The sequence below is a fragment of the Dendrobates tinctorius genome, unplaced genomic scaffold (assembly GCF_039654945.1).
Source record: "Dendrobates tinctorius isolate UK_male_01 unplaced genomic scaffold, ASM3965494v1 ptg000102l, whole genome shotgun sequence".
Classification (NCBI taxonomy): Eukaryota; Metazoa; Chordata; class Amphibia; order Anura; family Dendrobatidae; genus Dendrobates; species Dendrobates tinctorius.
The window spans coordinates 33911967-33927017 of NW_027361770.1; the positions used below are offsets into that span (position 1 = coordinate 33911967).

The 15051-nt window shown below is 43.6% G+C and overlaps 1 protein-coding gene across 3 annotated transcripts in view; it reads left to right on the forward strand.

The window, feature by feature from the left end:
* Window positions 1-15051, forward strand: part of LOC141099764 (NFX1-type zinc finger-containing protein 1-like) — a 229075-nt gene that overhangs the window by 112761 nt on the left and 101263 nt on the right. For 2 of the 3 annotated variants that reach the window (XM_073587800.1, XM_073587801.1), the window contains one exon: window positions 5343-5459. In XM_073587800.1, coding sequence (XP_073443901.1) covers window positions 5343-5459 — 117 coding nt within the window. Of the gene's footprint in view, window positions 1-2880; window positions 3843-5342; window positions 5460-15051 lie in introns of those variants that run through there. The other variant, XM_073587802.1, reaches the window with a different exon arrangement.

Below are 15051 nucleotides of genomic sequence, written 5' to 3' on the forward strand. Positions count from 1 at the left end.
GATTTTCAGGTGTCAGAGAAAAAGCCCAATCTTGGGGATCGCCGCGCAGCAAGGAGATGACAATTTTAACCTGCTGCACAGAGCTCCCCGATGAGTTAGGCTTCAAGGCAAGAAATAATTTACAATTATTCTTAAAATTCAGAAATTTAGACCGATCCCCAGAAAACACATCAGGAGTAGGAATCTTGGGTTCAGCAGCATGTGACTGAATAAGGTAGGTGGAAATTCCCTGTACTTCAGCAGCAAGCCGCTCCACACGATCAGACAGTTGCTTAATCTCCATTAGGAAAAAAATCCACCTACGGCCCCAGAGAAAAAGAGGAAAAAATACATAATAAAAAAAAAAAAATTCTGACACTTTTTTTTTCTTTCTCTAACAATTCTTTCCTGCTTTTGAGTACCCTAGAATCTGTGGTATGGCTGGTGATTCTGTTATGAATGGGAAACCAAGGAGGAAAAAAAAAAGACAACAAGCTAAGTCTCAGAAAACCAGAGAAGTTGGTAACTATGCAGATTGCAGATCCCTGATCTTAACCGCACAACTAGCAGCAGTCGTCCTAGACACCTCGTCACAACCGGAGAACTACATAAGCCTAAAGCAGGAAAAGAGGAAAACTAACTGCCCCAGAGCAGACCCCAAAGGAAAGACAGCCCCCCACATGTATTGACGGTGAAACAAGATGAAAATACAAACAAAGGCAGGAAAATAGGGTGAGCAAACGATGGGGCCCGGCTAACTAAAAAGGACAGAAAAGGAATGACACTGTCTGCAATCTGCCAAAAAAAACCTACAAAAATATTGTCCAACACTTCTGATAGCAAAATTACCCCTGAAGTCACTACACTTCTAAACCTATATCAGCACTCTGAAATATTCTGAGACAGAGCAAAAAAGAGGCCAGCCTAATAAGGGACAAAAAGCAGATTGGCAAATACTGATTAATAGGAGTGGAATTTCAGCATAGCCCCAGCAGGGGCAGGCTGATTACACAAAAAACTGAATTGACCAACAAGCGCAAGTGAGAACAATAGCAAAAAACAAACTTAACTTGAGAAGACTGGAAGAGAGCTGAAGTCCAGGACCTGAGAAGCAGACTGAATCACCAGCACTCGGATAGGGCGTCGGCTGTCTTATATCCAGTCTGATACTCCAGAGATGAAATCGTTATCTTCCTCATCAGGTGGCAGATCACTACCACTTAAACCAACCGCACTACCTCCTGTCACCACCAGAGGGAGAACGGAAGGGGAACTCTCAACTGGTGGAGCAGAAAATGAGTTCATGACAGATCTCGCTGCCCAAAATGGCGGCGAGACCACAGCGGAGGTGAAGAAAAGAGACAGTCTGATAGTGACTGCAGCGCTCTATAAGATGCAAATTGAAGAGAGCAGTGATGGGCAAGTGAAGATGATTAAAATACTGGATGTGACTGAAAAAATGCTGAAAATGCTGAAAAACGAGACCAAGAAACTGATTGTGACCAAAGGAGAAGATCTGCAAAGTGATACTGTGAACCTTAAAATGGCCGCCAGCAAGATGGAGAATTCTGACGCCAAAATGAACTTTTCTTGTCAACAAGCTGCACTTCGTGGGCGTGACTGGGTCTGGATGGCGCCAAATGTGAGCTGTCAGCAATGTCGGGTTCGCCCCTTGAAGGAGTGGTATGTGCAGCACCCTTTCCCCCTGAATGCTGAGAAGTGGGTGGAGAGGCTGGACAGCGCTCCACCCTGGAATGGGAGTGACCCTGCAGAGTGTGCAGAGTGGCGATGGCAACAGGAGGAGGAGGCCGGACATGTCACCCAAAGCTCGGAGCAACAACGAGAATGCTGATCTCTTACCCGGTCCGAAGCCCCGCCATCAGTAGAGCTCCTGACACCTGGAATCGCTGCACCGGAGATGCGTCCACACTCACTGCAGGCCGCGACTGAGCAGACAACGAGAGAGGAGGAACCCGCTCCTCATCCTGAGGAACTAGAAGACCGGGAGGATGTTCCTGCAGGACGGCAGGGGGAGGAAGGACCCTGGAACACCACGGAGGACCAGCCTGGCAGCGACGTCGCAATAGAGGAGATCACAGAGCCAGAAGAGACCCTGGCTTCCCACTGGCAGAAGTTGAAGGAGGAGCTGCGACCTGGCCTGAGCAGAGCTGCGGTGCAGACGGAGGTGAGTGCTGTCCAGCCTCCACTATCAGCGGATCGCACGGCCCCACTGTTGTCCCACTGTGGGGACACACGGCCCAAGTTCTGCCCCACTGTGCACACGCACCCACGCCAGGCGCTCCCCGAGGCCCCGGAGCCTCCACTTTTTGGCCAGCTCTCCCCCAGTGGTACCGGTCCCCCGCCACCTGCGTGCCCGTCCATGTGAATCACGGACATCATAGCCAGGAAGAAGGCTAAGGAGAGGGAGACCTGGGCCCTCTTACACCATGGAGATTCTGCGGCTGCAGAGTCCCCTTCAGCCCACACCTGGGCTTTAAGTAGAAAAATTGCGCAGAATGCGCACTGCTGAACTGACTTTGCTTAACCCTTTAAGTGCCTGTTGCACCATTTGGGACTGTTCCGCAGGGAAAAGGGAACCCTGCAACGCTCTTCAGATGAGAGCCTATGATGGTCTATGGGACCGTTTTGTAAAAATGTTTGTTTTCTGTTTGCTTTGAGTTTTTTTTTTTTTTAAGAAACACTGATGCGCTCTCAAATTTGGGAGTAATGCGGCCAATACAGCCTATAGAGAACATTATTTTGTGCATATGTTGTTATGGCCCTTCTACTGGATTGTAGGACTTACCTTTTGTGGGGCCATAGGTCCATGGACTTTTGGACCAAGTGCGGCTGCAGCAACAGACTGCGTATGATTACCAGGCAAATGTAAGGAGGGCAAGGGCTTTGCCCTGCGATTGTTGATATTATCTGTGTGCTGTATGCATGTTGTGTGTGTGTTTGTATCCACACAATATTAGTAAGATAGTTAGGTGTAGTATTAGAAAAGGGCCACTAGATGGGGGCACTGAGCTCAACTAGGGAGAAGACGTTAATAGGGTTAACTTAGAGTGGCTAGACAGGAGTTTCCCTCCAATAAGTCAGTTGAGCTGGGGGTAGCAAACAGGACAGAAGCGAACAGGACAGAAGTGAAGAACAGCGGAGTGCCTACAGCAGTAGCCAGCACGTTGTGGTGTTGGAGGCCTTGCAGTCAGGGACTGGGGACTATAAGGCTAGTGAGACAGAAGGAGTCTCGTCGGTCAAGTCAGCTACCAAGGAAAAGCTGAAGTGACAACCCAAACCAGTCTAATTGAGTCCAGCCCGTGTCTGGAGAATTGCAAGCCAGGGAGTTTCATGGAAGGATCCCTGTGGGAGTAGCAGCTGCAGTACAGAAGCATTGTGGAGAGTTTAGTGAGCTGTGAAACTAGGATAAGAACAGGAGCAACAGTGCCTTTAGGGGGTGAGCTGTAATGGAAAAGTCAGGTACTTTTGGGGGCTGAAGTCGAGCTCTGAAAGAAGGGAAGAGTTCCGTGTTCATCGTGCTCCGTGTGACGTGTCAGCTTGCCTGTGTGGTGCATATGTGTGAAGTGAAGGAAGAAGTGACGTACTGCTGTAGATGAAGATGTATTGCTGTTAACAAGTAAAGAGTCCTGTTGCTGTATTGAACGTGCTGTGCCCTGAAGAGAATAAAGCTGAGTTGTTAAAGTTAATTCCAGCCTCTGTCTGCAGTCCATTGGGTCCCCAAAGTGAACAACATATGGGTGATAAAACAGCCTCCAGCACAGTGAGTCCTGGGACAACCGCAGCAGCTACCCCCCGGCGGCCGTGGTTTTACACGGGAGTTTCTGCAGGTCTTCAGTGTTCTGGTAATCACATAGCTACTTAACTGAGCTGTCTACCCCTTTGTCTTGTCCTTCTGCTTTTGCTCCGCTATCTCTTGTTATTGACCCTGCACTGTGACCTGACTTAAGCCCCCGTTACACACTGCAATATCACTAGCAATATCGCTGTAAAGTCACCGATTTTGTGACGTTATAGCGATATTACTAGCGATATCGCTGCATGTGATACTTACCTCCGACCGGCTCCCCCGCTGGTTATCGCTGATCGCGCGAGAAGCTCCTGGATCATTCCTCGTCGGTCACTTCCTGCTGCGCTTCCTGCTGTGACGACGAGCGACGCATGGAGCCGGGTGGGAGGACGCAGGATCGCCGCGTCTGACAGGTAAGTAGCGATCCCTATCCCCTGCGATGTCGCTGGTGAGATATGCCTGTGTGGCAGCTCACTAGCGACCACCTAGCGATGCACCAGCGATCCTGACCGCGTCATATCGCTGGTCGGGATCGCTGGTGCATCGCTAGGTGTAACGGTACCCTTACACCTTTTCCGTTGGTTATATACGTACCTCTCTCGGTATTGACTCTGGAACGTCTGACTCTTCTGCCTCACGACCTGTCCGTCACAATAATTTCTTACTTTCCAGAGTCAATTAAATCTCTTTTCTCGTCAGCTTTGCACACCTTGATAAAGGGTGTTAAAATTCTTAGGCCACCCTTTCAGCCATTACACAGATGGACATCATCTGATCTGCTTCATCCAATAAGCATTCAAGTTTAGACAGCTTGGAGTCAGAAAATATGCTTAAGGCTGGTTTCACATTAGCGCTTTTGTGCGCAGCGCATCGTGCGCACCCGTGCGCATGCGCACTGCGCACCTATACTTAACATGACATGCGCATGGTCTTGCGCATACTTGCGTTTTCGTGCGCATGCGTTTTTTTGTCTTTTGCGCCAGGCGCGCCAGACGCAACATGTTGCATTTTTGGTTCCGCCCTGTCTCGTCAAAAAAACGCATGCGCACGCTTGCGCATGGAATGCGCAAAAACACCACATTGGAGCCTATGGGAACGCATGCGTGCGCATGGTCTTGCGCACGCTTGCGTTTTTTTGCGCATGCGTTTTTGAGTTAAACAAGTCTAGAATGTTCTCTAGACAATGGAAAAAACGTCACACTTAAAAACGCATGCGCATAAAAAACGCCAACGCATGCAAAAAACGCATGTAAAACGCAAACAACGCTGCGTTTTTTTTACACATCAGCGTGCGCATGACGTTAAAAAAACGCGCGTTTGTTTTGCGTTTTTCTTTGCGTTTTTTATGCGCCCGATGCGCTGCGCAAAAAAACGCTAATGTGAAACTAGCCTAACAATGATCAAAATACTTGCCTAATAATTATGCACACAGTGTACATAACTATTTCCCCTATCAAAAGGGACAGACTAAACAACGCTCTACCTGGATTAGCATATCACTGTGAATACATATGTTTAACTCATATCTGCAAAATGTAACTATTTTTTTTTACAGAGGATCATTTTAACGAAGAATCTAAACAAACTGAAAAACCAAGATATGGATTTACAAGACAAAACAAAGGAGCAAGATTTGTATCACAAACTGGTTTTAATAGCAGAGATACTAGAGGTAATTGAGATTATTTGATTACTGATTTCCGTGCAACCAGTTGCAATTGTTTGAATGGTCACTAGTTAAAAGGGAATTGTACTTTCAACAAACTTTAACTATATTGTAAAGGGCCTGTCACACTAAGTGATATCACTAGCAATATCGCTATAACGTCACTGGTTTTTGTGACGTTATAGCGATATTGCTAGCGATATCGCTGTGTCTGATACTTACCTCCGACCGCTCCCCCGCTGGTTATCACTGATCGCGCGAGAACGTCCTGGACTGTTTCTCGTCATCAGCTTCCTGCTGGGCTTCCTGTTGTGACGACGAGCGGGAGGACGTCAGGATCACCTCGTCTGACAGGTAAGTAGCGACCCCCGACCCCTGCGATGTCGCTGGTGAGATCTGCCTGTGTGGTAGCTCACTAGCGACCACTTAGCGATGTACCAGCGATCCTGACCGCGTCATATCGCTGGTCAGGATCGCTGGTACATCGCTAAGTGTGACAGTACCTTAAAATATATACTATCAGAGAATTGTGCCGCTTTCTCCACTTATCAGCCTCCTGAACTTATCAGACAGGCTGGAAAAAAACAACAGCTCAACTTGAGCTAGATGGACTGCCACCACAGAGATTTGCCATGTTAAACTCTCTATGACAGTCTATGGAGAGTGGATGCGGAATGGGAAATGAGGAACAGAGTGAGTAAACAGATAGAAGGAGACACAGAAAGAGTGTGCTAAACTTTCTATCAAATCATGTACCCCATCACAGAATTGGATTCACTTCTACAGCGATCTCTAATGCTGTATAATCACTTCCATACTTCTGTTGCTTCTGTCTTAACTAAATAATGATGAGCAGGAAGATCTCTGTGTGCTCTGTTGTGTAGCAGAGATACAGTATAATAGCAACTAGTGTTCTCCCACCAGCTTTGAGTCAATTGCAAATTAAGAGCGAGAGAGGCGGGAGATGCAAAATCTGGCGACATTGCAGAACGCACGACAAAAAATGGCACATGACAACTTAGTCTGAAATGTTACTTGAAAGTGCAGTTCCAAAATGTCTCCTTATTAGATGCAAATGGCATGATTTCTCCCTATAAAATGAACAGTGGGGGAAATAAGTATTTGAGCCCTTGCTGATTTTGTAAGATTGCCCACTGACAAAGACATGAACAGTCTATAATTTTAAGGGTAGGTTAATTTTAACATTGAGAGACAGAATATCAAAAATAAAAACCAGAATATCACATTGTATAAATTAAATAAATTTATGTGCATTTTGCAGTGAGAAATACGTATTTTATCCCCTACCAACTATTAAGAGTTCTGGTTCCTACAGACCAGTTAGACGCTCCTAATCAACTCCTGCATTAACCCCTTCCCGACCTTTGACGCCACATAGGTGTCATGAAAAGCTGTGCCAATATGACCCATGACACCTATGTGGCGTCATGAATTGATTGCCCCCCTGCAGGTCGAGTGACCGGGTCACTGAAAGGTCACCCGACCCGCAGGTACAGGGGGCTTTGAACTTCACCACAGGGGGGTGGCTTAGCCCCCACGTGGCTGCGATCACTCTGATTGGCTGTTAAAAGTGAAACAGCCAATCAGAGCAGAGCGATTGTAATATTTCACCAATGAAATTTGGTGAAATATTACAATCCAGCCATGGTCGATGCTGCAATAGCATCTGCCATGGCTGGAGACACCGATCAGACCCCCGCACCGACTGATCAGCTGCCGCTGTCATGATCTGCTCCCCTCACCTTCCCTCCGCTCCCCTGCCTTCCGATCACCCCCCTCACCCTGAGTCTCTCTGGCTGTCCTGGTGTCCCGCCGTCCTGGATCATGGGCGCCGCCATCTTGGAAAAGTGCACCTGCCGAATCTGCAAAGCTGCAGATTCATTCAATTATTTTGATCACTGGGATAAACTCTCACAGTGATAAAAATAAAAAAAAAAGCAAATGACCGCCCCTCTTATCACCTCCATAGGTAGGGACAAACAATAAAATAAAGAATTAGGGTTAGGGTTAGAAATAGGGTTAGGGGTAGAATTAGGGTTAGAGTTGAAAATAGGGTTAGGGTTAGAATTAGGGTTAGGGTTGGAATTAGGGTTGGGATTAAGGTTAGGGTTGGAATTAGGGTTGGGATTAGGGTTAGGGTTGGAATTAGGGTTAGGGTTGGAATTAGGGTTAAGATTAGGGTTAGGGGTGGGTTGGGGTTGGGATTATGGTTAGGCTTGTGGTTAGGGTTAGAGTTGGGATTAGGGTTAGGGGTGTGTTGGGGTTAGGGTTGTGGTTAGGGTTATGATTAGGGTTGGGATTAGGGTTAGGGGTGTGTTGGGGTTAGGGTTGGAGATAGAATTGAGAGGTTTCCACTGTTTAGGCACATCACGGGGTCTCTAAACGCGGCATGGCGCCACCATTTATTCCAGTCAATTTTGCGTTCAAAAAGTCAAACAGTGCTCCCTCCATTCCGAGCCCTGATGTGTGCCCAAACAGTGATTTACCCCCACATATGGGGTATCAGCGTACTCCGGAAAATTTGCACAACAACGTTGGGAGTCTAATTTCTCCTGGAAAATAAAAAATTCCATCAAGTCGGCATTTCAAAACGTCACTACGTCCCTTCCGAGCCCCAATGTGTGCCCAAACAGTGGTTCCCCCACATATGGGATATCGGTGTACACAGGACAAATTGCACAACAACTTTTGTGGTCAAATTTCTCCTGTTAGCCTTGTGAAAATAAAAAATAGCGGGCTAAAAAATCATTTTTGAGGAAAAAAAATGATTTTTTATTTTCACTGCTCTGCGTTATAAACTTCTGTGAAGCACTTGGGGGTTCAAAGTACTCACCACACATCTAGATAAGTTCCTTCCGGGGTCTAGTTTCCAAAATGGGGTCACTTGTGGGGGAGCTCCAATGTTTAGGCGCACAGGGGCTCTCCAAACGCGACATGGCAAACGCTAAATATTCCAGCATATTTTCCATTCAAAAAGTCAAATGGCACTCATTCACTTCTGAGCCCTGCCATGCACACAAACAGTGGTTTATGATCACATACGAGGTATCGGCGTACTCAGGAGAAATTGCCCAACAAATTTTAGGATCCATTTTATTCTGTGGTTAGAATGCGCCATCTAGAGACAAGTATTGGCACACTCTACAGTTCTTCTTGCCCTGGTCAGCCTGTAATTAAAAAATTATTTTGTTGTGGTCCAAGTCCCGGCTGGAGTACGGTTTGAAGAGGTTTTGACACATGTGGAATGCCTCATCCCCAACCATTACAAAGGGCTGTGGTGGACCTTCGGTGTTGGGAAGAGGACGTGGCATGGAGAAATTGAACTGGTTGCCATACAACCTCTGGCCCATGTCCGAGTTCTTAAAAGCCTGGGAGTCATTCCCAAGTCCAAATGCACCAATGTCCACTGCAACAAACTTACAGTCTGCATCAGAAATGGCCATGAGTACTGTAGAGAAGTACTTTTTGTAATTATAGTACTCCGATCCTGTTCTTTTTGGTTTCATAATCCGGATGTGTTTCCCATCCACCGCACCCAAACAGTTGGGGAAATTGCAGACTGTCCAGAATCTTTCTGCATTTTCAATCCACTTTTCCACGGTGGGGAGGGGCAGAAATTTGGGACAGAGAACATCCCACAAAGCCCGGCAGGTGTCCGCAACTATTCCCGACAAGGTGGAGATTCCAAGCCGGTACTGGAAGTGCAGTGAAGAGAGGGTATCTCCAGTAGTTAGGAATCTGGGAAACAGAGAAACAACAAAAATTAATATTTGTGTATCTGTATTTTTACAACAACAAAAAATAAAATTACAAACAAAAAAAAGGCATAAACATAAATATGCAGCCTTTTCTTTACTACATGTCATAACAATAATGCTGCAGCCTTTGGTTACGTACATGGAAAAACAATAATTCATAGTACATATGAGAGAACAAATAAAATTAGGCAGGCATTGTTTTTTAAATACTACGTACCGTAAGGTGACCAGGAGTCAGGAGGAATCGCATGACGGAGCTGTGTGTCCTGTCTCCGGATTGCATCTTGGACACGACCTAGCAAATACATGAAACCTTGTTGGGACATCCGTGTGTAATCAGTAAATTTATCCGGGTTTGCCTGTAGCTCGCTGTAGAGGGTGTGGTACGCTCCACGGCTCTCCCGGAGTTCAACAATCGGATGTATGCACAAACGCTGCCGCTGCCATCTTCGCTGTCTCTCTCCCTTTGTTGATGGCAAGCAACTGGATAAGCCTGAGCCGTCCTGGTGTCCAGATCCAAGTTGGAGTAAAAAGTCTTCCAGCGCAGATCCATGTTGTCAAGAGAAAATCCAAGGAAATGTGAAGAATTCAGCTGTAAACTGGGTCTATATAAAGAATTTCCATAACACAAGCCCACTGCTGTCCCATTGGTGGTGTCTGATGCAAGAATTTTTCTAGAATTTTCCTCCTGTGATTGTGACACCATGCGCATAAAAAACGCATATGCATGGAAAACGCTTGAAAACGCATACAAATGCTGCTTTTTTGGCTTACCGCGTACGATAATGCGACAAAAAAAGCAGCATTTACAAGCATTTGTTTGTGTTTTTGTCACGCGTTTGATGTGTGCACCAAACGCAGCGCAGAAAAACGCTAGTGTGAAACTAGCCTAAAAGAAAATTTTTGTTGGAAAAATCAAAATGTCCATTTTTTCCTTCCACGTTGCTTTAGTTCCTGTGAAGCACCTGAAGGGTTAATAATCTTCTTGAATGTAGTTTTGAGTAGATTGAGGGGTGCAGTTTTTAGAATGGTATCACTTTTGGGTATTTTCTGCCATATAGACCCCTCAAAGTGACTTCAAATGTCAGGTGGTCCCTAAAAAAATAGTTTTGTAGACTTTGTTGTAAAAATGAGAAATCGCTGGTCAACTTTTAACCCTTATAACTTCCTAACAAAAAAAAATTTTGTTTCCAAAATTGTGCTGATGTAAAGTACACATGTGAGAAATGTTATTTATTAATATTTTGTGTCACATAACTCTGTTTTAACAGAATACAAATTCAAAATTTGAAAATTGCAAAATTTTCAAAATTTTCACCAAATTTCTGTTTTTTTCACAAATAAACGCAAAAATTATCAACCTAAATTTACCACTAACATGAAGCCCAATATGTCGCAAAAAAACAATATCGGAATCGCTAGGATGCATTGAAGCGTTCCTGAGTTATTACCTCATAAATGGACACTGGTCAGAATTGCAAAAAATGACCTGCAAATAAAGTCCATGGAGCCTCATTTAAGAGTCTCAAACACGGGTCTCCCTGAGGTCAGTGATTGTTTCGAAAAAATGACCTGGTCATTAAGGTCAAAATAGGCTGGGTCATGAAGGGGTTAAAGACTGCTGTCTTAAATTGTCACCTTTATAAAACTCTCCCATCCACAGACTCAATTAATCAGTCAGACTCTAACCACTACAACATGGGCAAGACCAAAGAGCTTTATAAGGATGTCAGGGACAAGATTATAGACCTGCACAAAATTGGAATGGGCTACAAAACCATAAGGAAGATGCTGGGTGAGAAGAAAACTGTTGGTGCAATAGTAAGAAAATTGAAGAAATACAAAATGATTGTCATAGAATCGTAGAGTTGGAAGGGACCTCCTGGGCCATCTGGTCCAACCCCCTGCTCAAAGCAGAATTCGCTAAATCATCCCAGACAGATATCTGTCCAGCCTCTGTTTGAAGACTTCTATTGAAGGAGGACTCACCACATCTGGTGGCAGCCTGTTCCACTCATTGATCACTCTAACTGTCAAAAAGTTTTTTCTAATATCTAATCTGTGTCTCCTCCCATTCAGTTTCATCCCATTGCTTCTAGTCTTTCCTTGTGCAAATGAGAATAAAGATGATCCTTCTGCAATGTGACAGCCCTTGAGATATTTGTAGACAGTTATTAAGTCTCCTCTCAGTCTTCTCTTTTGCAGGCTAAACATTCCCAAGTCCTGCAACCTTTCCTCATAAGACAGGGTTTGCAGACTGGTCACCATTCTGGTCGCTCTTTTCTGAACTTGCTCCAGTTTGTTCATGTCATTTTTAAAATGTGGTGCCCAAAACTGGACACAGTATTCCAGATGAGTTCTGACCAAAGAGGAGTAGAGGGCAATAATGACTTCACGTGATCTAGACTGTATGCTTCTGTTAATACATCCTAGAATTGCATTTGCCTTTTTTGCTGCTGCATCACACTATTGATTCATATTCAGTCTGTGATCTATTAGTATACCCAAGTCTTTCACATGTGCTGTTGCTTAGCCCTATTCCTCCCATTCTGTATATACTTTTTTCATTTTTATTGCCCAGATGTACTACTTTGCATTTTTCTCTGTTAAAAACCATTCTGTTAGATACTGCCCACTGCTCAAGTTTATTTATATCTTTTTGAATCTTCTCTCTCTTTTCTCTAGTATTAGCTATCCCTCCTAGCTTTGTGTCATCAGCAAATTTAATCAGTTTACCCTCAATTCCTTCATCTAAATCATTGATAAAGATGTTGAACAATTCAGGGCCCAGTACAGAGCCCTGTGGTACTCCACTTGAGACATTCTTCCAACTGGATGTGCAGCCATTTACGACCACTCTTTGGGTCCGATCACTAAGCCAGTTATGAATCCACCTAACAGTTGCCTTGTCCATTCCATACTTAGTCATTTTTTCAATAAGGATTGTATGATATACTGTCAAATGCTTTGCTGAAGTCAAGATATACTATATCTACAGCATTTCCCTGATCCACCCAATCAGTGATTCTCTCATAGAAGGAAATTAAGTTAGTCTGACATGACTTATTAGTTACAAACCCATGCTGACTCTGTTTAATCACTTCATTCTTATCCAGGTACTGACATACATGTTTAATAATTTGTTCCAAGATCTTTCCTGGTATAGAAGTCAGACTCACTGGCCTATAGTTGCCTGGGTCCACCTTCTTCCCCTTTTTCAAGATAGGAACAACATTTGCTCTTCTCCAGTCTTCTGGGACTTCTGTTCTCCACGAATTTTCAAAGATTATGGAGAGCAGTTCAAAAATTTCTTCTGCTATCTCCTTCAATACTCTGGGGTATAATTCATCTGGACCTGGAGACTTGAATTCATTTAGGTTAGCTAAGTGTTTCCTCACTATCTTTCTGTTTATAGATATCCTGGATTCTTCTATTCCCTTAATAGGACAGTAAAGAATAGTTGATGTTACATTTCCTTTCTGAGAGAAAACAGATGCAAAATAGGAATTTAAAAGTTCGGCCTTCTCAACATCCTGTCTTACCATTTCATCATTTTCATCCTGTAAAAATTCTATAGCATCTTTGACTTTTCTTTTACTTTTGACATATCCCCAAAATCCTTTATTATTGCTTTTGACATCTCTTGCAAGCCTCAATTCATTGTCAGCTTTAGTTAATCTGATTCGTGCCCTGAAGGTTCTGCAGACAGCATTATATTCTTCTTTAGATATGCCTCCCTATTTCCATTTTACAAAAATTTATTTCTTCCTTTTTAGCATGTGCTTAAGTTCTGTGTTCATCCATCCTGGTTTCCTTAAATACTTCCTATTCTTCCCTCTTTTTGGAATTGTTAACGATTGTGCTTTAAGAATTTCATTTTTCAAGATTTCGCATCCTTCCTGGACATTTTTCTCCTTAAGGATATCCAGCCATTGGATCCCTCCAAATCTCTTTCTGAATCCCTTAAAATCTGCCTTTCTGAAATCTAACCTTGACGTCTGAGTCTTCACAGGTCTTCCTCCTCTAGTTATCCAAAATTCTAAAATAGCATGCCAGGGACTTTTCCAGTGACATGACTCATACATGGAAAATTGATGTCCTGTTTCTACATAGAGCTTAGAAGGATTCAGTTAGTCAGTTTTAATCACATGAAGTCATAGACCTAATGGAAAAGAGAATTAGCTGCATAGAAGGTCAAAATGAGCAATTGTAAGGACAGTGTGCCATGTAATATGCTGACTGCAATAAATTAAGATGACAAATTTGATGGGAGTTATTTTTTTAAGCAGTCTACATTTTTATGCTTTTTTCCCCATCACTACATTTAAAAAGCCATGTTTTTTTTTTAGTTTTTCCTTGACATAGCTGTCAAATGGCTTTTTTGGCACGATATGTTGTATTTTTAATGATACTGTTACATTAGCAGTGAGCTTAGGAGGCCCAAATACATGGCAGACCTAAGTGCCTTTTTAGGACATGTTAATACTGGGTGTTTTTGCTGCATTTTTTATGTTAATTTTAGCTGCTTTTTACAGTACCAGCAAAACCTATGAGATTTCAGAAATCTCATGCACACACATTGTTTTTTTTGTCATCAGGATTTTGTGCTGTCCTGTGGTTTTTTTACATAGAGCATGTCACTACTTTTTTTCAGCTTTTTTGGAGCGTTTTTCACCCATTGACTTGAATGGACGGTGAAACAATGCTGCAAAAATGCAGGTTGACTTTTTTTGCAGCGTATTTGCTGTAGAAAAAGTCAAGAACAGCAGGATGTGACCTCACACTCGGTTCCGCTACATCTAGATGGCAAACTGAATGGTTACATGATGCGACCATACAGCCTGTCATCCAGCAGACACTGAGCAACAGACCCAAACCCCATTCACTTGAATGGGGGGCCCAACACCACAGTGATTGCCATGCTGTCATGTGCATGACAGCGCTGCAAACACCACTTCTGATCTGTGGTAAAATCATTACCACCAGTCAGACAGCTGCGGTTCCCATATTGTCAAAAGACAGCGTGAGCGCTCAGCAGTGATTAGAGGTATAAAGTGATAAGAGTAGGAGCAGCTGATGGGAGTATTCATCAGCCGGCTCCTGCGCTGCAAATAAATAATAAAAAACCTGTGTGGGTTCCCCTGTATTTTTGATAACCAGCCAGAAAAAACTCATAGCTGAGGGCTGCAACCCTCAGCTGTCCGCATGAGCATGGCTGGTTATCAAGAATATAGGGGTATTCAAGCCATATTTTTTAAAATTATTTAAATAATTAAATAAAACAACGTGATGTCCCCCCAGTTTTGACAACCAGCCTTGCTAAAGCAGACAGCTGGGGGCTTGTTTTCTCAGGCTGGTAACAAGCCATGGATTTTGGCCCCCCCAGCCTAAAAATAGCAGCAAAAAACACAGCAGAATATATCTATAAAATATCAATATTGTATAAGTAAAAATATCACTAGATATATCCGTGGAGACACCCAATAATAGATTGTAATAATATACTTAATGGATAATATTGCAGAATTATATAAAGTGGCTATAGTGCATAAGGATCATAGGTAAATGGCACAGCAAAGTAAGTGTATATACATTAACTGACAATCAAACAACTGTAACATGCCATATTATCCAAACAATATGCCTAGTAAAAATATAGATTGATCCAAGGTCATAAATGACCAACAAATATAGATCAGTAAAATACTATAAGGCAGGCACTAATAGCAGAACATTTAACAGAGTATAACATCAATAATAATTACCTATATCCATTGTAAAAAGGTTGTAGGGACTGTTGAGCGCACCTCGACGCGCAT